Here is a 25041-nt window from a genome sequence, read left to right as displayed (position 1 = left end):
ACTGTCACACTTCATCTTTACTTTGTTTAAAGCAGCTTCATAATGATGGTGTGATCAACTTCTTTTTTCACTTTATTCAAGGTCTTTTTGTCGGTCATAAATTGAGGAACTCACTGTTAAGATTGAAACTTTAAAAGCATTTTAATATTGAATGTGATCTGATGTTCTGAGTCGAGTAAACAAAGGTAAGTGGAAGAGACAAGAAAATTGACTTTTAAAGCCTATAATCCCAAACTTTATATTTCCAATTTTTTTGCAATGAATTGGCACTTAAAGCATCTTTGTACAGCACACAAGTGCCAAATCACATCTTTGACCCCAGTAACTTTAGTGCCAGAACAACATTTTCAGTCACCCCAAGTGACTACCAGGTATCCTCCTCATCATCAGTGTCCACCTGACTGAGGCAGAGCTCAGTGATGGAGCCCATTGTCCTGTCATTACTGTCACAGTTGGGCCTCAGAATCTTCTACTGTAATACTGTGTGAGGACCTGGAACTCATTAAAATTGACTCTTATTCTGAAATTAAAAAAACAAGTACAGTAGTGCTTTAAAGAGGATCCATGATGCCATCAGTGGAGAAGGTTGACAGATGCTGTTCCCACAGTTTTTGCATATGGCTACGTCATACACAGAGAAAATGATTATTACCATTTTAGGTTGTTTATGGTCATACACTTTCAAGGTCTGAGAAGGTTAAGCTTCACAAAAGTTAATCTTGAAACAAAGAAAATAACTTTAAGACTAAAATAAAGAATAATGGAGCAGATGTTACAAAGGCCCACATCAGTAGAAATTTGTTCTTGCTACTGTTTCTAAAAATCTCAGCAGTTAATTCTTACAGTTATAACACAATGTGAGAGAAGTGCATATGTTCACACTATTTAGTTTTCTTTATGTTTTATGTTGTTCATATCTAAAGTGACAGTCCAATCTATAGAAGTTACTAGAATCTAGTTTTCCTTTGATTTCAAATCATCATCTGTCCCCTTAGAGTTACCTTTCAGGCCCAGGTATGTGACCCACAGCTCTAGATTATGAGGCTAATACACCCCCCTCCTTGAATGAGGTGTGTTACTGAAATAAATAAAAATTACTGCATTATTTTCAGATTAAATCTGTACTTTGAGAACATATGTTTCATAACTAAAATCCTATACTGTTGACTGAATTGTTACTTAACACCAAAGTCGTGATCCACATTTTATGACTTTCTCTCAGTGTGAAGCTCAGCTGGGTCCAGAATTTTAACAATACTGAGATTTTAGTTCCAAATTTCACCCGCACCATCCAGCCCACACATGACATTTTTGACAAGCTGCTTGCCAAATTCAGAAAAATAATTCTGTCTTTATGAGACAATCACTCTGAAACGGGTTCCATATTTAGGTTGATTTTTTGAAAGTGAATTTTTTCTTATTTTCACATTTATATTTATTTACTCCAGTCTCCCTCGGTTATTTTCTTCCTACATTCTGGTGGAGAAGAGACATATCTTTCATTTAAAGTTGATTGAATTGTTTTTTGCTTTAAATATGACATTTAGGTTAAAAAATAAAACAATCTACTGTGAAAAAAACACACAATGTTCACATAGAACATCAATGAAATTATAAAACTGTACAATTTACAGTTTTATTAACTTAATTTAGGTCTAACTTGAAACTCAGAGTCATTTATCTCCTTAACCTGACTTAAAATATAAAAAATAAACTGTCAGAAAGTTAAGAAGAACCCCAGAATAATGGCGCTTTACAGTACTGTCTCCTCCTGTGAGGTCTAGAACTCAGAGTGGATCTCAACAACACACGCACACACACACACACACACACACACACACACACACACACACACACACACACACACACACACACACACACACACACTCAGTCCTGACAGCTGTCACTCCCATCAGCCACCAGTGTGTCTCTGCTCTTTGCTTGACAACAGCCAGGCGTTTCCTGTCAGACGACATATGCCTGTGCCTGTCTCTGACAGTTTCCTCTCTCAGACCTCGCGGCCGCTCCAACTCTCAGCCCTCTCATGCTGGTGGCTCCGCAAACATGATCTCTGATGTCTCTCAGGCAGCTAACTGATGCTGTCACTGCACCAAGATGTAACACAAGCCTCTGACAAACACATTGTGACAAGGACATACAGGCACAGCAGTGTGTACACTGCACAGACACAGCCACACACACACAAGTACAAGTGCTTATGCCTCGTCGATGAGCCAGACGACACTGCTGCAAGTACAACCTCAATTCACTTTTTAATTTCTCCTCGGCTCTTGAGAAGGTCAGCTGCTCATGATGACTGTCACAAAAGTCAGAATTAGAATTTAAACTCATTTAGTTCACTCTTTCACTTATTTTGAGGTTTCATGTGTTAAAACATTTTATCAAACAGGCCCGTCTAAAAAGATAAAATGGGAAAAAAATCATTTCAAAATGTTTTTAATAATATTGCAAACTGCTGTCAGATAACGGGACAAGTCCATAATATGAAGCTGCTTCTTTATACTATATTGAGATGTATACAAAGGAGAAGATTATAAAGGACGTTTTAGGACAGATGTTTGAATTGGTTAAGGGTCAAAAATTCTTGAGTGATATTATTATTATAATAGCCTATATAAAGAAGTCAGACACACTGTGTATAACAATCAAAACGCGAGAGATCATGACACACCAGCTCCTCAGCTTTTTCTTGACCTTGCCTGCCATCTGCTGGTAGAAATGGTTTACTGCATTCAATGACTAGAGATTAGTATAATTCTTCTATTACCCCAATTTTTATTTAATTGGCATCAAAACCTCAATGAAAGAGATCAGAACAACAAGGTAAGGAACACAAACAATAACAGACCTCTATAAGATGTCCAGAATCAAAAGTTCTATTTTATTCAATGAGATAAAGCCTTAAAGTCCTCTGTACAGAAACTCGTAAAATTTATAGGAAAAAATTATTCTGCTGGTCTTTAAATGATCAGTTTGATAAAATCAGAGAAATTCAGTGCAGCTCTGCTAAACTGACGTTTCAGGTTAAGAAGAGATATAAAGAAAGGGAGCTTGATAAATTGAAAAAAATATATTTTTTTAAAGTTTTTGTTTTTTTCTTGTCAATAGAGAAGACCGGACTACTTTTAATAAACGACACATTGTTGAGTAAACCATCTGTACGGTGCAGTGTTTCACTTCAAGAGGGGTTGAGACGGAAGAGCATAATCAGCTCATATAAACCATTTGTCAGATAATAAGATCTAAACCTGTTTTTTTTTATTGCTTGAAATTGTACGCTCATGATCCTTAATTACTCTTTGTACAGTACAACTGTCTTAATTTTACCAATTCTACTCACACCTCTAAAATGACACCATGTGTGGAGCTGTTTATTGGCAAGAATCTGCCAATATGATAATATAAAACATTGGACTTATGCTATGCTGTGATATGTATGTGCTTTTCTGAATAGCTGTAGTGTAACTTTATATAGTAACACGATCCCTTATTGACTGTGACAGCTTCACTGAAATCACGCTACATAATCTTTGTTTTTACAGAAATGTTTTCTTGTGAATTCTAATCAAGTGTTGCATATGTCTGCCAGTTGTTACCATGTCAACCAGGTGTGTATTTTGGGTGGTGATAATGACAACAGCACTATCATAAATTAAATCTACATTGACCAACTTTATTTATTTTTACAGTCAGACAAAAAGTGTAACTGGAGAAAATAGAAATTCTGTTACAACATATCAACATAACCTATGAAACATGTTTACATGGTCACAAAATTGAACCCAGTGAGAGCTCAACTTGAAGCTTTAGGTTTGCATAAAAGTTTCCATTTGCATAAAAACCCCCGCCTCACTGTTTCCTGTTGTTCCTCCTCAGCTGACCTGTGGACAGCTGTCAATCACACCTCCTGCAGGAGCTTCACTCCCTGCTCACCATGTATTCGGAACCAAAAACCCTTTTTTTGTCACATTTTCTGTTGTTACTACAAATATCAAGTACTTGGGAGTGTTCAAATTCCACTCTGAACAAAGAAAAAGACCATTTAATAAACAATCATTTACAGTATTTATAAAAACAAAACCATTTTCCACACAGATCAATCATCCAATAATAAATGATGTATTCTCAAGATCTCCCAAGATCCCAAGAAAGAATTGATGGCTTTTTTATCAAATGCATAGACGACTTCTCTATGGGAGACGAACACACTGAATCCAAACTAAAATATCAACATACTAAAACAAATCTGCAAACAGGAAACACATGAAAAATAAATTGAAAATGAGGTGGATTTCCCCAAAAAAATCAAAAACTACATTTCAGTAGCTTGACTGGCAGATGTAACACAGCGCCACATCAGTAGAAATTGTTCTCACTACAGTTTCTACATCTAGAAATCACAGCATTAAATTGCTACATCTCTAATACAACAAGAGAGAAGTGCACATGTTCACACTATCTATCTGATAGGAGAAAAGAAGGAGAAATGTCAGCTACTCAATGTCAAGAATCAACAGGAAACGTGTTTCACAGTAAACTTGTTTGACTGACTGGCTAGGTGATGACCACTAGTCTGGGTCGATTTCTCTGGACTCTGGACTTTAGTTTTGGCAAAATGTGAATACATGTTCCACGGGTAAACATTTAGGGATATAAACCATGGCTCCACCCCTTTGGTTTGACATGAAAGTCTCATGTCACACTGGTATTAAAAAAAGAGAATGATTTATTGCTATCTTAATTGTTGTTGGTTTTCATTGAATTTTCTCATTTTAAGTTTCAGACTTGACTTGAGCTGTTAACTTGACTGAATCAGATTCACTTCAGATTGTAGAGGAAGATAGAAAATGGTTAATACACTTAAGGTGCACTCTAGTATGAATGTGTGTGGGTATGTTTTCAAGAATAAAAAAAGACAGTTTTTATGGCTCTTCCTGCAGAAAGTCACCTCAAGAATGTTCCAACTGAATGTGACTATGCGTGATTGGCCATCTATCACAGAAGCCCCACACCCTACAGGCTGTGGTGCTGTGAAGACGATCATTGTGTATTTTATGGGTTCACAGTTCAAATCTTTTGGTATAGAATCATTTGAATTTAGAAGAGGAGTGTTGGCATTACAACTTAGTTTAATCAAAAGAAGTAGATAAAGGTGGTATATGAAGGTCGATATCTTTTTAAAGGTTCAGTCACTCGAGCTGTTGTTTTTGAAAGATACCTGGTTTGATGTTAATAGTAAGACGGGCAGGGTTTGCAGAGTATCCATTAAAAGTTCATCATTTAGAAAATATCTGGTCCAGTGTAGCTGTAGTCATGTTTAGAGGAAATATTTTAGTTGTTTTTCATGTAGACTGTGCGCTGAAGAACTTCTAGATCACAACTTCCAGTGTGAGAATCATGGCTCAATGGATTCTGCTCAGATGTATCTCTCATTAATCCAGCCCAAGCGCCCTTACAGAGGAAACAGGACTTGGTTTGAAAACAGTGAAAGGGAAATCGTATCAAAAAACTCTGACTGAGCTCTTCAATCTTAAATGAACGAATGACAACTTATAACTCTGAAATCAGTCTTATTGTATAAATAGAAATATAATACTCAAGTGCACTGTTGCATATGTTGAGGCAATGACTACAGTACTTATCCTGAAACAGAACATTTATTGGCTCTTGAATAAAAGCTTATATTTGTAATCATCTGAAGTTTTTTTTCTGGTGGCATCCTGACATTTGGTCTTTTCCTAAATGTTTTGATCTCACCAGCATCCCCTCATAGTCTTCGGTATCTGTGTGTCTTTATCCATAATATTGTGCTCTTCTCCACGTGAATGTAGCTTCACATTTCATTTCCACCCAAGCTGCCCTCCCCACCCCCGGTGTTTATTTGTACAATAAACTCAAACAACCTAATTTAAAAGAAACACATCTTCATATGTGTTTATGCGTCCAACATATCTACAGTCTTAACGAACAAAAAGCATGCATGACACCTCAAACTAAACAACCATATAACAAAATAAGGGTCCACCTCATTGTTTTGCATATGTTGTGCATTATCCAGGAAGCCTGTGTTCTTTCAGGAGTTATGGCTGATTCCTTTAAAGAACAGACACCGTGCAGGCTGGAAGCCAACAGGAACACAACGTGAATCTTCACGTTCCTTTATGAAGAGACCCTGAGGAGGAAGAGGAGCGGCTGTTCACCTGCGGGAGACAAGTGAGAGGCACACCAGTTAGATTTCATCCAACAACACTGAGAGGGAGCAAGTGTTCCAGTGAGTTAATCCTGTAAATGCATTTGAAAGATTTACATTTCTCTTCAAAATCACAAATCTAAATCTTCAGACAATTTATGATACTGTTTAAATGTATACATCCTGAAGGAGGCATCTGTATTTTTCATTTAGGACAGTTTTGAACACATTTGAATCAGCAGTAATAATTGTAGCTTTGATTTATAACTGGAAATGTTTATACAAAATAAAACTAGTTTTCTACATCATAAAGAATATGATATAGTAGGAAAACAAAAGTAGATTATTCGTCAGATGTTAACTGATATATTTGTTATCCGATATATTTCTGAAAGGACACTTGATATTGATATTTTAGTTACAGAAATTGTGTTGTCACATAGTTTTTCCAGAATGCTCTCTGACTTGTTTGCAGCACATGAAATAGACTGTGACAGCTAGCAGACAATGGTCCATACACTGAGTTACTAGTTCAAGAAAAAAAGCCCTCTGAATACCATGGTGGCATCATGTCAGTGAGAAATGAGGGCACAACCTACGTGGAAACAGTTCATGTTTATTCCAGATGAAGAATTAGCTGTATCTGCTGTCATATCGCTAATCCTTGATTTTAACAGTGGCTAATTCCACCCACAGGTTGGGCTGATATAGTGAAGGAATTTCCCCTGCAAAGATTTCGGGTAGCTCAATAGCTTGGTATTATCGCACCACCTCCATTTATTTATGTACCACCAGGATCAACCTCTTCTTTAGACAACAGTGTTTTTTTTGTTTTTGCTTTTTTAAACCTGTACAGTACTGATTTGGCTACAGAATGCTCACTAATGTAAAGCTGCCAATTAATACAAGAGTGGAACTTGTGCTGTCTTGATGTAAAGGTTTAGGTCAAAATGACAAAAAAACATGTAAAACTAACAAATAATCTTTAATGTGAATTGAGATGGGTTATTTTTTACATCCCACACACAGTGCAATCCATATTATCTGATTTGTTATCCCTCACTCCTTCGGACTGAGAGCATTTCTGTAGTTTTTAACAAGTTGCCCACGTATGACTCCAGGGGAAAGAGGAGGAAGCTAGAACAGTAGTAGGTAGCATCAGGGTAGGCCTGACTGACAGGCTGATGACACACCATATGGAGATGCTTGGTGAGTTTTACCCTGAGGGGGGACAACAATGTTTTTTTATCATGCGTTTGCCTCATCCTGTCAGCCTCTCCTTCCAAAATGCGAAGTGAAGAGACAGCCAGGTTCTGGAAGTAGACAGCTAACACACACAAACACACGATAATAAGCAGAGACTCGTGCACAGAAATGACGGACATCGACAAAGTACAGACCTGAGAACGAGCACACACAGTTGGTTTAACCACACTGTACGTACTTGTGAGGAACGTTTTTGCTGTTCTTAATTTTGACACGTTAATGGACAGAAAAGGTCTTATTCTACATTATACATTTTAGTTTAACTAACATTAAGGTTACATCTCTGTCCACCACAAACAGACCTTAATCATTGACATTAAGAAATACATGACACACTATCTTATGTAATGCTTTCTTATAAGGATAAAGGTTTGGTACTCCTCCCAGATCCTGGTCCATCACTTTGGTTAGCTTTTTAGCTAGTTCTAAAAAGATAATGATTTTAATTACCCATCAGGTGACATTCTTATCAGAGCCACACTGAAACAGCATCTCCCATCTTTTTAGGAGGTCTTTACACAAGGCAGTACTGCTTTATATATTCTATCTTTACAATTTGATGCACAATCACTTAATTAAAAGTATCTCTTAAGCTCTTATATAAATCAAGTTTGGTTGATCGATTCTCAATTCATACTATTCTAATATTAAAACTACAAAATGAGTGACTGCAGCAGAGCATATGTACATACCTGTTTGGAAACTTCAGAAGACGAATGGACTTCTTTCCCATAATTTCCATTTAACTGCAACATTGCTGTAAATGAAAATATAACAACATCATGTACCTATACATATCTCTTTAAAATGTTATCATGTTATTTAATAACGGTAGAGTATCACTCATCCTTAAGTCGAAAACATCATAACCTCAGAAGTGAATCATTATTTTATTTAAATGTTCATTATATTCCACTTTCCGTCCTGAAGAACTCTGGACACAGTAATTATCTGCACATTTATGGTACATCAACATCCAACAGAATCTCTTTCTCACCTTGTGGATCGATCCTGGGGTCAACAAACCCCCAGTGCTGGTAAACAGCAGCCAGATCATGGGGACTGTAGTTCTTCAGGAGACTCAAAATATCAATGTCCATTGGCATTTCTCCTGCTGCTTCATTCTTTCCCTGAGCAAAACGGAGAGGTTCTAAATATGCTTTGTGACCCCATATGTTCATGGCAGCCCACAGATCTGGACCCTTAGCACCTGAAGACGAGTCACACGACTGCCTGCGAGGATGTGGTCTATCTGGGGCAGCATTAGAGGAAGTCCCACCATGGCTTCTGGCCAACATAAAACCTAAACCCTCTTGTGGAAAGTTTGCTTCCACTGTGGCTCTGTGGCCTCTGTGTTTGGGGCTGCTTGTAGGCTGGGAACTATGGGAACTCTTGCTGTGCACAGTACTGCTGGATGACTTAGCTTGGGAGCTTTTACTTCCCCCTTCAACTACCCGGTTATGTTCACCAGACTTCTTTTGCGGTAGGAGTCCCATCCTCCCACTCGACTGTGAGCCATCTGAAGAGCGAGAATCCTTTGACTTTGACTTAGGGGCACCTGATTGGGTCTTGGGGGTTGAGTTTTTGCTGTTGGTTGTAGTTGTGACACCTGGAGGTTGTGTGCGCTGTGTTTTTGGAGCTGGTAAAGTCGGGCAGTCCTTGCCTTCGAGGAATGGCGGAGGCCCTGTGCGTCTCCAGGGGGTCGCCCCGGCCTTTAAACTCTTTGGGCTGTTAGTGCAGGGTGCCCACTTGGGTGCCACGGAGCTGCTGCCATCGACCTTGTGTGCAACCCGCTGATGGATCCAAAGCACCTCTAGATAGGTGCTAGTGTGGGCACAGTACGGACACTGATGTCTCAGCAAGCCCTCTGTTTTTAACTTGTGATTAACAGTTCCATCTCCATTAATTGGTAATGACGACAGATTAAGAAGATTTCCAGCATCAGTTGTAGTTTGTCCCTGACCTTTGACCTCAGTGCCATTTGACTTTTCTGTTTTAATGTCCTGGACAGGCGGACATGTGTAAGGATTCCAGTATGGCTGACTAAGCAAAGCGCTCCTGTTTCTGAGGTAGTCCATGTATCTCGAGGCTTTGGAGCTACTTTGGCTAATGTTGTCCAACTTGGTGCTGTGTTTGCTGTAGGGAACCAGGAGGTCCTGGTGCTGCAGGAGCAGGTGAGACCTGAGTTGTGAGGCGTCAACAGTGTGGAAATCACAGTACTCACAGAAGAATGTTTTTTTATCTGTAAGTAAGAAAAAAACAACAATGTAAAGGACAACAATGTAAAGGACATGCATAGAATTTAAGTGGCTCTGATATTCTTCCTACAAAGAAGAAACTCTAAGTCTAGTTGAAGAAATTCACTTAGCTAGAGAGACGAGGTGTAACACATGTTGCCTGCCACAAAAGCAGGATTACTCGACCACTGGAAAAAAAGTATTCTTGACAGACTGATTGACTCATTTCCTAACATACTGCTCCCAACTCTCTGTACAGCTGATTCAAGTGTACAATGCACAGAAAATTCAGAGAACCTACAGAGTTGTGTGTCTTTCAGAACCACAATCACTTTGGTTAAAAAAACTTGCTACTTCATATGTTGTGTTCAGTAATATCAGTAAACAAAATACTAATTTCCCTATGAACAGTATTTTGTGATGAAGCATTCTAGGTTCCATTTAAAATGTTTGATGAACTATGGGAGGAAACATTAACCTGAATGTTGTGCATTTTGAATCTCTTTGTTGTGTAGTGCAGTACAGTCGCTGTAATAGATTATTATCACTAGAGGTCTCCCTTTTCCACATTGTAATGTTACACATTACATACTCTGAATCTTTAAATACTGAATTTGAACATAGAATGCCTTGTATTACCTCAAGATATTATCAGAAGAGACATTTGGTCTGTCTACATTTAAACAGAAAGGGCCCAATTCAAAGAAACATCATTCTCATGTTTTCTCCACTAGTCCATATTGCAGCACAGATATTGTGATATGATATGTATGGCCTACCCTCCTGGTCTTGGCTTCTGATGCTGCTGGTCTGTTTAGCTGTGAAGTGTGCATCTTTCTTGGCCTGCAGCGCCTCATAAAAGGCATGACCCAGTCCGTTCAACAGTATACGGTCCTTCTGGCAAACTCTCTTGTCACCTCCTTTAGTGTGAGCCGAGCTGTGTGTCTGATCAAGGCCTGTATCACCCTTCATCTTCTTCATTTTGGAGTTAGGGGTGTCGATTTGCTTCCTCTTCTTCTCTTGCTTCAGGGGTACATATTCACCCTTTTCTGTGTCATATGCCACCTCAGCATCGGCGAGCCTCTCCTCCCATCCGAGACATTTCTCGGTGACCTCCACAAGTCTTCCCTTTGTGGCCAGCTGCCACGACTGGTAGCTACAAATTGGATCCAGCTCTGGAAGTCGCCTACCTAGACTCTTTTCCTCCTGATTTTCTCTTTGTCCAACACATGTGAGGTTCAGGCTTTTCAAAAAATGCGTCTTAGCATCATGTGGCTCATGCGCGTCAGAGTCTTCCTGTGCTGGATTTTGTGCCTGAGCGCGGCTGTGGCTCAGTTTGTGTAGCTTTTCGTGAATTCGCAATGTCTTTCTGTCAGGGAAGAAGTTACCGCAGCCGGCACAGAGCTCATAGAGGCACTCTTCATTTATGAGCGATGCCGGTTCTTGAGGAACTCCGTTTATAGTGGCAGGGGGGTCGTTGCTTTTGCCGCCTTTTAGCTGGGCTTTGACTCGGTGAATGCGCATATGACTTTGAAGGAACCACGCTTGGCGAAAACGACGGCCGCAAATTCGACAGCCGTGATCTTGCGAGCTGCGGTGCCTCTTCATGTGTGATTTAAGGAGCAGTACCTGAGGGAAAACCTGGCCACAAATGGTGCAGGAACAGGACTCATCATCAGCGCCAGAACTATCTTTACCCTTTACTTTTTTCTTGGTATCTTTCTTCTTCAACTTCCCGTTGACCTTATGAGCAGTTGTGCTGACGATCTCAGGAGGGTCTGGTGTCTCACTGTTGTCTTTCTGCTCTTGTTCTACTTCCCCCTCCTTGTCACTGAGGTTCTGGCTGAACAGGCCCAGTTTGTGGCTACGAATGTGGGCCTTCAGGCTTCCCTTCTGCGCCGTCCTGTGCTCACAGTACGGACACTTGTACGGCTTCTCTAGCGTGTGTCGTCTCATATGCTGGGACAGAGAGCTGAGGAGAGGGAAGCTGCGGCCGCACACCCCACAGGTGTGGCCAGAGCTCACATCTTCCTCTGTTTCTTTCTTTATGTTAGCTGTGGGTTTTTGAGAGATACCCTCCCTCTCTTCTGTTTCCATTACTCTTCCTGGAGCAACAATATGTATGCAATGAATCCTTTAAACTAAAAAAAAGTTTATCTTCCAAAAGTTAACAAGTTCTGAGAATGATCATCAAACTCTTGGTGAACATCACAGCTTTGGTGTCACTCCGGATTTTCCAAGAGATGGTCTTCATCCAGTCAGACTCTTTTGGCAACCTGAAAACAGAAGAAGGAATCAAAATAAGCAATCTTATAATGTCAAAAAAAATCACATAAAACAAGCACTAATGACCAATACTAAGTCATTTCGTTTAAATATTAAATTATTTCAAGAAGCTGCCATTAATACCACAGAACTGCTTTTCAACGATGACCAATTCTCTTTTTTGCCAAAACACAATCGGCATGGGAAAGTAAGATGACACAAAATAAGATGCTATATATAGATAATATAAAATGATATACATGAATTCCCTCATTTCTCTTCTCTCTTAGAGTTACTTTATTACAGAGCATACAACTCAAGAAGCACCAGGCACAAAACATGCAAATCAAGTTCTTTAAAAAAAAGCTAATGTTAATATACAGCAAGGCAAAAGAAACCAATGCCACCAAAGAAATCCCCAAAAATGACATTCATAAGAATAAAGTCAGCAAAAAATCAACAATCCTTGATGTAAAAATACCACAATTAAAATAGTTTTTCGTAAAGGTGAAATGTTGAGCAAGGGGACAAAGAACAGCTTTAAACTGAACATAAAAGTGTTATAGCTTCTTTTTTTTGGCTTACTGCCAAATTTGACACTTTAAATTAATGACCTAAAACATTCAATAATGAACATGAGGTAGACCCTGCTTTTTATAGTTCTGTAGATATAATCTGTTAAATGGTGGCAATTCACTGAAAGCAAACTATTTTCTTTGAAAATAGTAATATGCCGTATGATTGATGTAGTAGTTCTGGTCATTTGAATTTATTTATTTAATAGGGACAATGCAATTTAACATAATTTCAATACAAAGCATGAAACTGATGTGCTGCATAAAGAGTATATAGCTATTGCTAATTTCCAACTCGTGTCCCCAGTTGGGCCTTTGTGTAAACAACAGATTAAAATGTACAACATTCAGTTACATAAAACCCCATAACACGATATGAGGATACATTAAAATACATGTACAACAATACAAATGCTATAAACCAGTTTAAAATGAAGTTTGAAGATATTAATTAAAAGTGGGTACAGCTCTGGCTTGCTTTGAGCCAGCATTTCACCTGTTTTGTAAAAGATTTTAAGTCGGACATTAATTTTATTTCAGGTGGTAAGGTGTTCCAGAGTTTGCAGCCTTTGATGGAGAAGGCTGATTGACCAAACGTAGATCTACGATGTTGCATAAGGCTATAAAACAAATCACACTTCTTTGCTCCTTTTTGCTGACATGTAGGTCAACAAGGAGTGAGGTAGTCTCATTCAGTAAGTTTAAAAACACACATGCACTTAGAGAAACATCCCTCTGAGGTCATTTGCATCACACAGATTTTAGAATAACCTTCGTCCTTAGTGTATGAACGACGCCTGTCTGTGCGTATTAGAGCGCGACCCAGTGTCTCAACATGCGTGTGCGTGTCTGCCCTTTGGTTGCCTGTGCCTAAATTGAGTGTGTTAGGTGGAGCATGAAGAGATGTATTCATTCCTGGCCGGCCAGGATGAACCCTGAGGGGGCGGCCCTCTCTAATTCACGATCAATAATCCATTATCAACAAACTTCATGTTTAGAAGCTCACAGACAGGCACACACATAGCCATGATCCTGTGATGGAATAAGTTGTGGGGTTAAGGTAAAAAAAAAAAGGTACATTTCTAATAGATCAGTTAAAATAGTGTGAGAAAAAAATGACAGAATTAAAACCCTCATAAATGTGAGGCAAAGTATCTCAGCAGCCAGAGAGATCAATTTGACATCCAAGACTGTCAGAAAAATATGGCAGAAACAGAACTCTATTTAACACATGAACAAATGAGTATATGGCACAGGCTTGATGCCATGTGTGTAAACATGATCCTCAGGCAAACATGGCTATGTGTTAGATGCTAACAGTGAAAGAAAGTAGTCTGTGGTGAATAGCCAGCCAGGCAGTCAAAAGAAAAACCTGCTATTGTGTTGGCCGCACCAGAACTGTCACATCGCCTCATGTCTGGCCCTCCACCCCTCATTGGGGGGTCGAGGGAGGTATTGTTAAAGCAAAGAGGCCTGGGCCTACACATCACTGTCTTCTAATACATGTCTGGGCAGAGAGGCAGGACAAAAGACCACTCCAGTTTGTCTTGTCAGTGAGGTAAAAAATACACATTTTAAGGCTAGAAAAAGAGGCTGACTGGCTTGATTTTCAGGGGATGATGTCCGTCTAATTATGTTTCTGCATCCACAGTCACATCTGTCTACATGCAAGCCTGCTTGCATGCATTTGGTCATGTGTGCTGATCCGCTCATGCTGTATTGGGTGTTGTTTCTGGGATATGGGAGGAGTTTAGTTTAGAGATTTTTTTTTTTTTTCGGACTAGCAGGTGTTTGGAAGGCAGACGCCATCAGATTAGTGCATGGGCAATGTGGCACACTGTCTCTAAGAGAGGGGGAGGACGTGCAGGAGAAACTGGAGGGTGGCAATTAAGGGGTTAAGGTTAAGGTGAATGTAATGAGTTAACACAATGGGGATAAAGTCAGAGAGCTCAGGGCAACAGATGGGAATAAACGGGCCATCAGTGTGGGGTTAGGCGCCTCTACAGTATGAGCTTATGCCTTTGTTAAAGCAGCCTACGTGCTTAGTGTGAACTATATATTTACATCTGCAATATCCTACTTTTGTGCAATTATACATGAAAATGTAGTCTGTTTGATTCAAAAATGGATCTTATTTAATATTTTAATCCCTCTTTTCCCTCCCCATCTATGTTTGTCTTTCTATTTTTCCACCTCCTCTGTTTTCATCCCACATTAAGGAAAAGCCCTTTGGAGGATCTGTAAAGTAATGCAGATAGCCAAACATGTTGCTCCAGGGCTTAATTCATTTCTTTTAGAATCCCTGGCTCCCTTTTTCTCTCCCTTTTCTTTGGCAGATGAATAGGCATGTCCAGTCAGCTGTCCTAGCATTGATTCATCCTGACGTCCCAACCAGCTCAGCACAAACTCCCTATGGTCAGGGCACTGATGCTGAGTGCTGTGATGTGTGTGCGTGTATGTGCACTTGCATGAAAATATCCACTGTCTGTGTGTCGTGTGAGTATATGTGCACTGCCTGCGTGCTGGGTTGTTGCACTGAAACTGTGGGTGTAATTTTCTGCCAAGATCTGGAAATAGCATTTTTTCCTGAATTTGACTTTGCAAGATACAGAAGCATCCATCAAACAAAAATACCTCAATACCTGCTTTTTTTTAAAAAACATAAAAAACATCTACTTATAGCCTGCCTTTGCAAAATTCTGCAACTGTAAAAACAATTACATGCAATATAAATTATAAATGTGCATGTAGGTATGCCTTTGTTATGTGTGTGTTTGTGTGCTGCAATCATCCAAATAGTCTCAACAACCAGCAACAAGCCTGTGCCAATATACCCCTGACTGGAGATAGCATGTGACTGTCCTTATGCTTGTGTTCAGAGCCATAGTCACTCTCTAAGCCCCAGCTTGCATCTACTGTTATGTGTCCAATAATCCTGTCTGTTTCCAATCACTGCGAACACATCGCACAAAATCAAATCACTGTTAGTTGTTTTTTTTCAGCTGTGTATGAGCTATAAGATGGATATTCAAAAATGCTTTAAATAGGAAGTTCCTGTAGGCTGTGTTCCAAATACTAACCATTCACTGCACATTTAAGGCAGTGACTGAAAAAAAGACTACAACTCCTATAATTAGTGCAACATGCAGCTGGTCATGTCAGTCAACCTTTGACTAATATTTAAGATGTATTCTGCTATTCCAGCACTATACAGTATGCACATCCTTGCCGGCTTAGTATGTACTAGCTTGAGATCCTGCACATGCTTTAAGGTGTGGAGGTTAAGAGTGTCCGATGATTTACTGACAGATTCAGTTGCATGAAAACAGCTGACTTTTACAATGACAATATTAATCACATTTTACAACATAAAAAAGAAGAGGTTGCTTTTAGGTGAAAAACTGTTATAGATGCCTAACATCAACCATTACTGACCCTAAAGGACCAATATCACCTCAACATTTCTCTGAGATGATCATTTTACCTTTTCATTAACTCTAACTGGAAGTCATTCTCTTCATGAAATAAAAGCCAGGTCAGAGAGATTGAACACAGACAGAGTGATGTCCCAGTTCAGGAGGAAAAAGAGGTATCTTAGTCCTTAGACGTTTTTTGGAGCAAGTGGGCAGAAATGAATTCTCAGCTGATTCACTGCTGATGCATTCGAGGATGACTCCTTCCCGATGTCTGGGAGTCGTCATGCAGGTACTTGCATGATATGACATGTTAAATGACTATCAAACATGAGTCAGCATGTGCAACATTGAGGTGATCTGCTGCAGTGCGCAAAGTTAACCCAAATTTAAAGTTCATGAAAAAATAACCAAAGCCATAGTAGAACAAGAGAAGAATCAAGAATGCAAGAATAATCTCGAGTCATTTTGTCTTTTTGCCTTTTTCCTGGTCAAGAAGATTAGATGCTTGTGGCAATAATACATTCATGATTTTGAAAAATTCAGAAGGCTCACCTCACTCTAGGGAATGAAGGATATGGTGCTCTTACAGCACCCCTGTGACTTCATAACAACCATCTTAGAACAAGGTGCAGTGAATAGTGTTGTCACTATAAAAACTTCATATACTTACTATTTACCAATCACTATTCTGTGATTTGAACGCCCACAATATAAGTAGGACTATATGGGCAAGATCCTGGCAATAAAAGTTGTCAACATAAAGGAGTACAGTTCAATGTAATGCATAACATTCTATGCTGTAGGCAAGCCAATGTGATATAATATTGCAGCTTTCCCTGATTATGTTTTTAAAAAAACATCACTATTGCATTGATTTCATTTTTCTTTTTTTTTAAAGGTAAAAATATGGAGAAATTCAAATTGTATTCAAATCAAATCAAATCTTATCATTTGTATCTTATCCCATGTTCCATACTGCCTTTTATGCAATCAGGACAAAATAATCATCATTTGTCCGTCTCTTTGAATAAAAAAATGGACATCCATCCATCCAGCCATGGATGGGCTGCATGGTGGTGCAGTGGTTAGTGCTGTTGCCTCTCAACATGAAGGTATCCTGGCCAGCCGTGTGCCTTTCTGTGAGGATTTTATATGTTCTCCCTGAGAATGCGTGAGTTTACTCCAGGTACTCTGGCCTCCTCCCACAGGCCAAAAACATACTTGTTAGGTTAACTGATAACACTCTAAATTGCCTGTAGGTGTAGGTGTTTGTCTCTGTATGTCAGCCCTGTGATTGAAGGCCTAGACCAGGAGGTACCTCGCATTAGAGATGTCCCAATTAATCGTCCAGCCGATAATATCTACTGATATTAGCATATCCAGTGACTATCGGTATCGGCTAATTTTATAAAAAATATGCGCCAATATTACTAGATTTATTCACCAGTCAAAAATCATTTCATTTTTATCATTGTATCACACTAGTAGTTATCATTCTGGCTGCCAAGAGCCGTGTGTGCTATGTGTTGTTGTTGTGCTATGTGCTATATGTATGTTTAATAATAGTGATCTTGATACAGCAAAAATAACTGTGATTATGATTTTTGCCATTATCGAGTAGCTGTTGTAGCGCCTCTCGCCACCACAAATGGGACAAGTGGTATAGATAATGGATGGATTCAAATGGATATATTTTACATTCAATACATTATCATAGCCAAATATCAAGATGTCCAACTTAGTCGACATTTTATTACACCCCTAATATGATTACATGCTGACACACATTTTAGCATGTATAACATGGGCGTAAGTCAAAGATAGCATTCAACAAACACAGTTCCTGGAGTGACTTAATTGCATGAAAGACAGTGAAGCAGCCACAGCACTGTGGGCGAACAGCCTAATGTACCTAAGAGATTAGACAGCCATGAGCTCAACAGTCCCAAGCACGGACAAACTTACGCCCATTGGTGCCCATCCCCCTCCTTGTCAAACACTCCACTCAGTTACACAACATATACAGGGATTACTCTTCATAGCATGTGATGAGCTGCTCCATGAGTGGCCTTTTTTATCATGGATGCCCCCCTTAGTGCTGTGAAGCAAACAAGGGAAAGGGGAATTGTCAGAGATGAAATATTCTTGACTTGGATCTCACCTGTCGTAATGAAATGGAAGGTCTCATGCAAATGTAGACAACTGAACAACACCACTGATAAAAGATGAAGATGTAAAATTCCTAGAGACATATTTAAATGACTCTTCAATCATCAAAATGATTTTTTTCTGCTGTTGGAGGTCTGAGAATCCACCACAGGCCCACTCTCTTTTCAGTCTGGATTGGCTAGTATGGGAGACACTGGAGTATAATCTGCTAGCATTAACTTGCTCTCTAAAAAAAGCACTCTCGACAGGGATTAGATTATCATGGCAAGGTCAGATCAGACTTGTTCTGCCTGCCTCCCTTTATGTCTCTTTATCTCTGCTTTCTGTTATTTGCTTGATCAGAGTTCCAATCATCTTCATCCACCTGCATTCACCTTTATAAGGTGCAACTTCAAAATAGTCACTGTTTTAATTCCACTTAAATAAAGATTAAATGCCAACTCAAAAGGTAAAATCACAGATTAACACAGATTAAATATAGGATGCGATGGTTTTTTCTCCTTCCAAAGCTAGAATGCACACAAAACTTCATATTTCAAAGATTTAAATGTGACTTCACCCATGCCATGTTTGTTAGATAAGGGTCGGATCAGATCAGATTAAGAAGCAGTGTTGCTCCTATTATGGTTTGGCTGGTTATTACTACTTTAAATTATTGATAGTCAGGTTTAAGGAGATGCAGTAAATTAGAAAATAATAAAAAAGAATGCAAAAAATCTACCGGTATATAAAAGTTAATCATTTGATCTTCATAGCATTGAAAAATACTGAAAAATTGCTATTATCAACGGAACTCAATTTGACACATTAAAAGCTTTTTCATCTTACTAAAGGTCCAAAAACCAAGAGTCTTCACTAAATAATAACAGAAAAGTACGAAAATTTGCAAATGCACACATTTATAATTGTCCAAAAGGCTTTAACAAGTACACACATTCTCAAAAAGTCAACTTTCATGACAAAATTCATATTGTTGACAACTAATCTAAACTGCATTTGACTTACCAATAAATCAAGTCACTAGTCAGTTGACTTTAGCCAAGTTTCAAAATGATTATTATATGTGAAATAGGAATTGAACCTTTAGCTAAACCTACAGCAGAATCTCAAGTGGATTGTCTGAGAAAACGGTTGCTCGTTGGTGATTTGTAGATTTGATTAATTTCAGAAGATCAAAATTCTACAAAGGCTAAGACAATGTTGATTTGTAGTTCAGAATGAGGTGTGCAGTTCCCTTCTTTCTGCTATGATTAAGGTAAGGATTGAAGGGTAAGGCGATACCTGCTTAGCGATTTTACCCTGGAGCAAAAGAATGACAGCTGGCAGCAGGGTCTGGATTAGGTTTCCCATTGGGGTATTGCATCTTTTACACCACAGCTTCTTTGGTGTAGAATAGTAACCTGACTCCCTCAGACCCATCCAATCTCATCTCCCCCTGTCTCAATGGGGCCGAGCAGAAGGGATCTGTGAACGCCTTACTCATCCCTCCCATCTTCCATCTGGACATTTTGCCTGAGTTACTCCACTGGTTACAAAAAGGGTACTACTATTTGTTTAGGTGACATAGACATTAAAAAAGAAAAGTCTCTTGTTGACCACAAAGGAATGGAACACTGCATTTAACCATTTTATTACTTTAACTTTAATATCCTTTCAGGAGTATTTGAATAATCAACAGCAGGGACTTGGAAGTAGTTCCAACACTGACAATTAATTTTCCCCATTTTACAACACATTTTTACTTTTTAGTTCTACTTTTACATACAAAACTTTGATGACAACCAAACAGCTTAAACATATTTCCTGATTAATGGATTCATCTCTTTGAATGTAGTTTAAAAAATAAGGATATTTAAGTCTTGTTTTGATGATCAAGATTCTAAAGTCCACACGTAAACAGAAAAGCACAAATATTCAAATTTTTAAATCTGAAGAAATTGGGGGGTTTTTTGGCTCTAATTTGAGTCTTTTTCTTTCCTTGGCATTATTCAGGAACCATGTAAATCCTCTTCATGGGGTTTTATGTATCTGTTTACAATTGCAAATTGATTAATCAATATTCATGACTAAATGTCCAGGAAGCTTGAACAACACACGCCCTACAGAACATTGCAACATGGGAGACATCGAGACAGCTAGCATATTCTAATGTTACAGAGGATCCAGTAAGTGGTCTATCAGTAAAACATCAGAAGGTAGGATGCACCATCAGCAAGACTCTGCTTAAAAGGTCACTATTGTCTAGAAGCACAACATTATGTTTTCAAACGTATGTCCCCTTTCCAGTTCCATCAAAGGGTAATTCTTACTGCTGTGATCGCCAAGAATTACGTCTTGAACTTCCTCAGGTGTGTATTTGCAACTTGCATTTTGTTGTTTAAAAAAAAAGCAGAATAACCTGAAGACAATTTGTCCAAAACAAACAATTTATTACTATGGCAAGATAATCTTTTAAAAGCATTTGCATGCTATGCTGTTGCTTGGGTCATTTCATAGCCTTTTTCTTCATGTTGACATACTAGCATGCTTTCACTTCTCAATTGTGTGTAAATTCACATGTGTTTGGGACAATTAGAAACACAACATTTTGGACTTGATCTACTCAAGCTGTTGTTAGCCACTTCACAATACATCCACAGGAACAACAACATAATGACTTTGACCTCTTTGAAACATTGTCTCCTGTCAGTAGCTTGCAGGAGTTTTTAAAACTCAAAATTAAATTGATTGGGTCAGATTGTTAAACTCAATTTTATCTTGTGTTTAACCTTGTTTGGACATGCTTTAAACAAAGCCATTTCATTTTTTTCTGTACCCTTAATCTCAGTTTGTACAAGTATTTTTGGTGTAATAGTTAAGACTCCTCATGGGATATTTTGCACAATTTTTCACTTTCTTACGTGTTACTATCACTCTTATTGTATTCCCATTAAAGGTTTGGCACCGTCCACTTGATTGTTTTACTAATTTTATGCAGCCATTTTGTTATGTTTACATCGACTGAGATTAGGAGGACAAAATGTTTCAGCCCATTGTCACACAAGGGGATCTATCTGCCCAAAGTGGAGATGGCCTTACCCCTCACATCTTCCTGTCTGCTCCCCTCCCCCCTTCCAGCAACAAGCCCCTGTCCAGACCCCGGTCTCCTGACCTAATCTGGATGATTAAATCATTTTTCTTTAGCACAAATTTTGTCCCCCCTCTACTCTAGTCTGGTAGTTGTTGCGCACCCTCCCCTATTGATCGTCATACTGAGGAGATTACCCTAATAGCTGGGATTACCTCCCCACATGTTGGTTGGGGGGAGGGGGGGAGCATGGTGCATGTTGTGCATGATGTGCAAGTGTATGGACACGGGGTGGGAGGAATGGAGGAGGAAGAATTAGACAATCTTGGCTTGTTTATTGTCTTTGACTTGAGCTACAGCTTCTACCGTATATGATGGGCTGTGGGATGTAATTAAGAGTTTTATTAGCCTACATAGCAATCCTGAAGTGCTACCAATGATAAGAAGTACTGTGACAACAGCAGAGCAGACAATAAACACCCTGAAGACCCACTTGACACAAAAGTCCTCTCACGCTCATTAACTCTATACAAACCCTGAGTTCACCTTGCCATGCAGTTTAGTAAAGACGGGACAATTAGACAAACTGCTGATTGACATAATTAAATTGACAAATATTTGATCATTAATTTATCATTTTTGTGTCTGTAGTCAAGCAAAAATTACAAACACTATTTGTTTCCACTGTTTAAATGTGAGGATTTTCAGCTTTCCTTAAAAATGGTAATTGTAAATTGTGTTCTGTTTTACAATGTTGATCTGAGCATCAAAATGCAAGATGTCAATGTGAGATTATGGGAATTAGGAGGGAGAATGAGGGGTGAAATGACCACTACTATCTGAAGACTTGATGGTAAATCACTAATTATAGAAAAGAAGTGCAGCCCTCATGTTTAATAATCACCTCTTAAGCCCTGAAAACAATAAGTAAACCTCACTGTCCCATCCACATGTTTCACACCAGCTCAGTTGGACACCCCTGATTCGCTGGCTGCTGGCTGTGAGGGGTTTTGTTTACAGTCTCTAATAAGTGCCAGAGGTTAAAACAGCTAGAAAATCAAGATGTTTTTACCCGCAGAAATAAAGACTAGGAGAAAGAGAGCCTGGAGGCCATTCAGACAAGAGCAGAGAAAAGGAATTCCGTTAATCCGCCGTTGATCCGGTACAATGGCAGCCTTGTTGTCTGCACCGTTTTGCACTCACTTAGCACAACTTTTGCGTGGTTTGACAATGTGCGGAGATAGCAGGTGCACAGCTGTAACAAACCCACATTAAGGCTAATATTAACTGCCCAACAATTAGGATGGTAATAACGTGGGACGGTCGTACCAGGAGACTTGTGTTAGTTGCTAGTAGCAGCCAGCTCCCACACAGGACGCACGACTTTACCGACTATTTCACTACATTTGACATCCACATTACCGAATAACTTACTACTGTTGGGTGTTGAAGTTAACTTTTGGCCGCACAAACTCCTCAAATGAGCACCTACACTTTTAAAATCTGACTCAGCATCCCACTTCTTATGTCATTTGTTAGTTAAGGTTTAGCTTGACTCTTACCTTACAGGGGTGAGCGTCGGGCGGCAGGTCGCATCAGCAAGCGGCGACGACAAAACACTGTGAAGCTTTTTCTTTTAAAAAACACAAACACTTGTCGTGTAATCCGTCCGGTGGTGGATTTGATCGCTTTCCTTCTCGGTTAAACTTCAGTGTCTCTCAATCACAGCGGTGCACCTGAACCGCAGTCCCGTCCTCCTCCTCCTCCTGCAGCAGCAGCAGCAGCAGCAGCAGCGTCGTTGTTGGGGACTTGAGTGACGCGAGAGATAACGTTATTAACGTTAATAACAAGTGATCTCTGCGTAAGAGCGACGCTGCTGCCCCATTCTCAGCCACTGAGCTAAAAAAAGAAGCGGACCGACGGTGGGCGAGCGGGACATTTATCTTAGATTAACCACAGTTTACTCGGGATAATGTGTTAGTGTGAATACAAAGGGAAACTTAATCTAACAATGACCCCGTTTGGTTGTCTTAAAGAGCAAACAACGACTAGTAGCCTTTACAATTAAAATTGAATGTAACCTCGTGTGTAAGTATACGGTGGCTGGGAAGTGCAAAGCAAAATTACAAATGTGAGACAAATTTACATTTTGAAAAACCTTTTTACATTTTTAGAAAACAAAATTACAAAACCAAAACACTTATACCAAGAATTTTTTTTTTTTTTTTACATTTTATAAAACAAATTTACAAACGACAGAATCTTTTTTTTATTTTTATTTTTTTATTTTTTAAAGATTTATTTTTGGGCTTTTTGTGCCTTTATATAGGACAGTGAATAGAGTTGGAAATCAGGGAGAGAGAGAGGAGAATGACATGCGGGAAAGAAGCCACAGGTGGGAGGCGAACCCGGGGCCGCCCACTTGAGACGACAGCCTCCATACAGGGGGCGCGCGCACTAACCACTGCACCACCAGCGAAACGACAGAATCTTGACAAAATGGGAATGTACCAAATGTCGGAAGTGACCCGCAATTGGTCGAGTGAGGGGTCATTTTGTTTGTTTTGTTTTGTCGCGGTACATTCCCTTTCCGTCAAGATTCTGTCGTTTGTAAATTTGTTTGGGGACTGGTAAAAGTGTTCTGCCTCTTGTAAATTTGTCTCAGCGATTGTAAAAGTGTTTCACATCTTGTAAATTTGTTTTGTCCTTGGTAAGTGTTTTTGGTTTTGTAATTTTGTTTCATAAAATGTAAAAATGTTTTTCAAAATGTAAATTTGTCTCACATTTTGTAAAAGTGTTTAACACTTTGTAATTTTGCTTTGCACTTCCCAGCCACCGTATTAAGTAAAATAATGTTTTGCTTACACAAAGAATAGAATAGAATATATGTTTATTGCCACTTGCACAGGTAAAGGACAGTACAGGTACATTGGAATTTTTGTGCGTTTCTCCCTGAGTCAGCTTCTAGAAAAAGAAAGTTTAAATTATATATAAAATAGAATAGCATTATAAGAAAAAAAGAGTAGAAAACTACAAAAAAAAGTTGTAGTAACAGCTAAGTGATTTAAAATAAACTGTACAGAAGCTATACACTGTATTAAAGCAAAGATATAATACAACAAAAAATAACAAAGGGGAACACTGTACAATGAGATGAAAAGATAAATATGTTTTCTTGTCTCTACACGTTACAAATTGACGTTACAAATTGACTATTCATAACTGCATTCAATTTGTTATATCTATAAATAGGTAGGACTATTTTATTTTTTCACAAACTTGACCTTACAAGCAAACCCTGTGCTTTAAATGTTCAGTGTCACTGAGGGACAATCCTACCCCTAGTTTAGTTTAATCACCACCAGGGGTGGGACAGGTCTGCTGGCGGGAGGGGGGTGGAGCTTTGTTTGAGAACCTTTCCCCTGTCACTGAATTACATTATAAGTAGGCTGTTTAAAAACACATTTGACATAGTTTTCAAAAAGACTGATGGAACAAAAATCTCAGTCTTACGTCTATGTGCCTATGTTATAGACCTCTAAATCAATTTAGGCTAAATGTGTTACCTTTTTAATTTAAGAAAAGAAGTAGGCCTATAGGTTCCCCCTAACCCTAACCCTGTGCTGTTGTACTGATTTTGGGGTTTAGATTAAGTCATAGGCACGAGGCCACAAGTAGGGTGCAGAAGATAAAATTGTCGCCTATGGTACAAGAAGACTCCCTCTCGTGTGATAGGCCTATTGCTTTTATTTTTTTACATGCAGTAACAGTTGTTACTATTGTAAACAGTAATATGCAACAACAGATTATTATCATTTGTTCAATCATTCATTTG

The 25041-nt window shown here is 39.0% G+C and overlaps 1 protein-coding gene across 1 annotated transcript; it reads right to left on the bottom strand.

Annotated features, from left to right (window-relative positions):
- Positions 1-3658: 3658 nt before the first annotated feature.
- LOC132991337 (zinc finger protein 516-like) lies at positions 3659-23070 on the bottom strand. Its single transcript, XM_061060083.1, has 5 exons — positions 22769-23070; positions 10494-11990; positions 8475-9719; positions 8170-8234; positions 3659-6221 (listed from the first exon to the last, which is right to left on the bottom strand). The coding sequence occupies exons 2-5, from the start codon at positions 11809-11811 to the stop codon at positions 6171-6173; spliced, it is 2679 nt and encodes an 892-aa protein (XP_060916066.1). The 5' UTR covers positions 11812-11990; positions 22769-23070; the 3' UTR covers positions 3659-6170.
- Positions 23071-25041: the final 1971 nt, after the last annotated feature.

Source organism: Labrus mixtus, chromosome 16 (genome assembly GCF_963584025.1).
Source record: "Labrus mixtus chromosome 16, fLabMix1.1, whole genome shotgun sequence".
Classification (NCBI taxonomy): domain Eukaryota; kingdom Metazoa; phylum Chordata; class Actinopteri; order Labriformes; family Labridae; genus Labrus; species Labrus mixtus.
Note: the sequence above shows the minus strand (reverse complement) of the source record. Positions and strands in the feature narration are given on the sequence as shown.

What these genes read in the sequence shown, in the direction of transcription:
- LOC132991337 (XM_061060083.1), bottom strand. Translation starts at nt 11,811, where the DNA reads ATGGAAACAGAAGAGAGGGAGGGTATCTCTCAAAAACCCACAGCTAAC. An exon ending in CCCCAGGATCGATCCACAAG is followed by an intron (nt 8,235 to 8,474) that starts GTGAGAAAGAGA and finishes TTTCATTTACAG; the next exon opens with CAATGTTGCAGTTAAATGGA. An exon ending in CTTCTGAAGTTTCCAAACAG is followed by an intron (nt 6,222 to 8,169) that starts GTATGTACATAT and finishes TGTCTCCCGCAG; the next exon opens with GTGAACAGCCGCTCCTCTTC.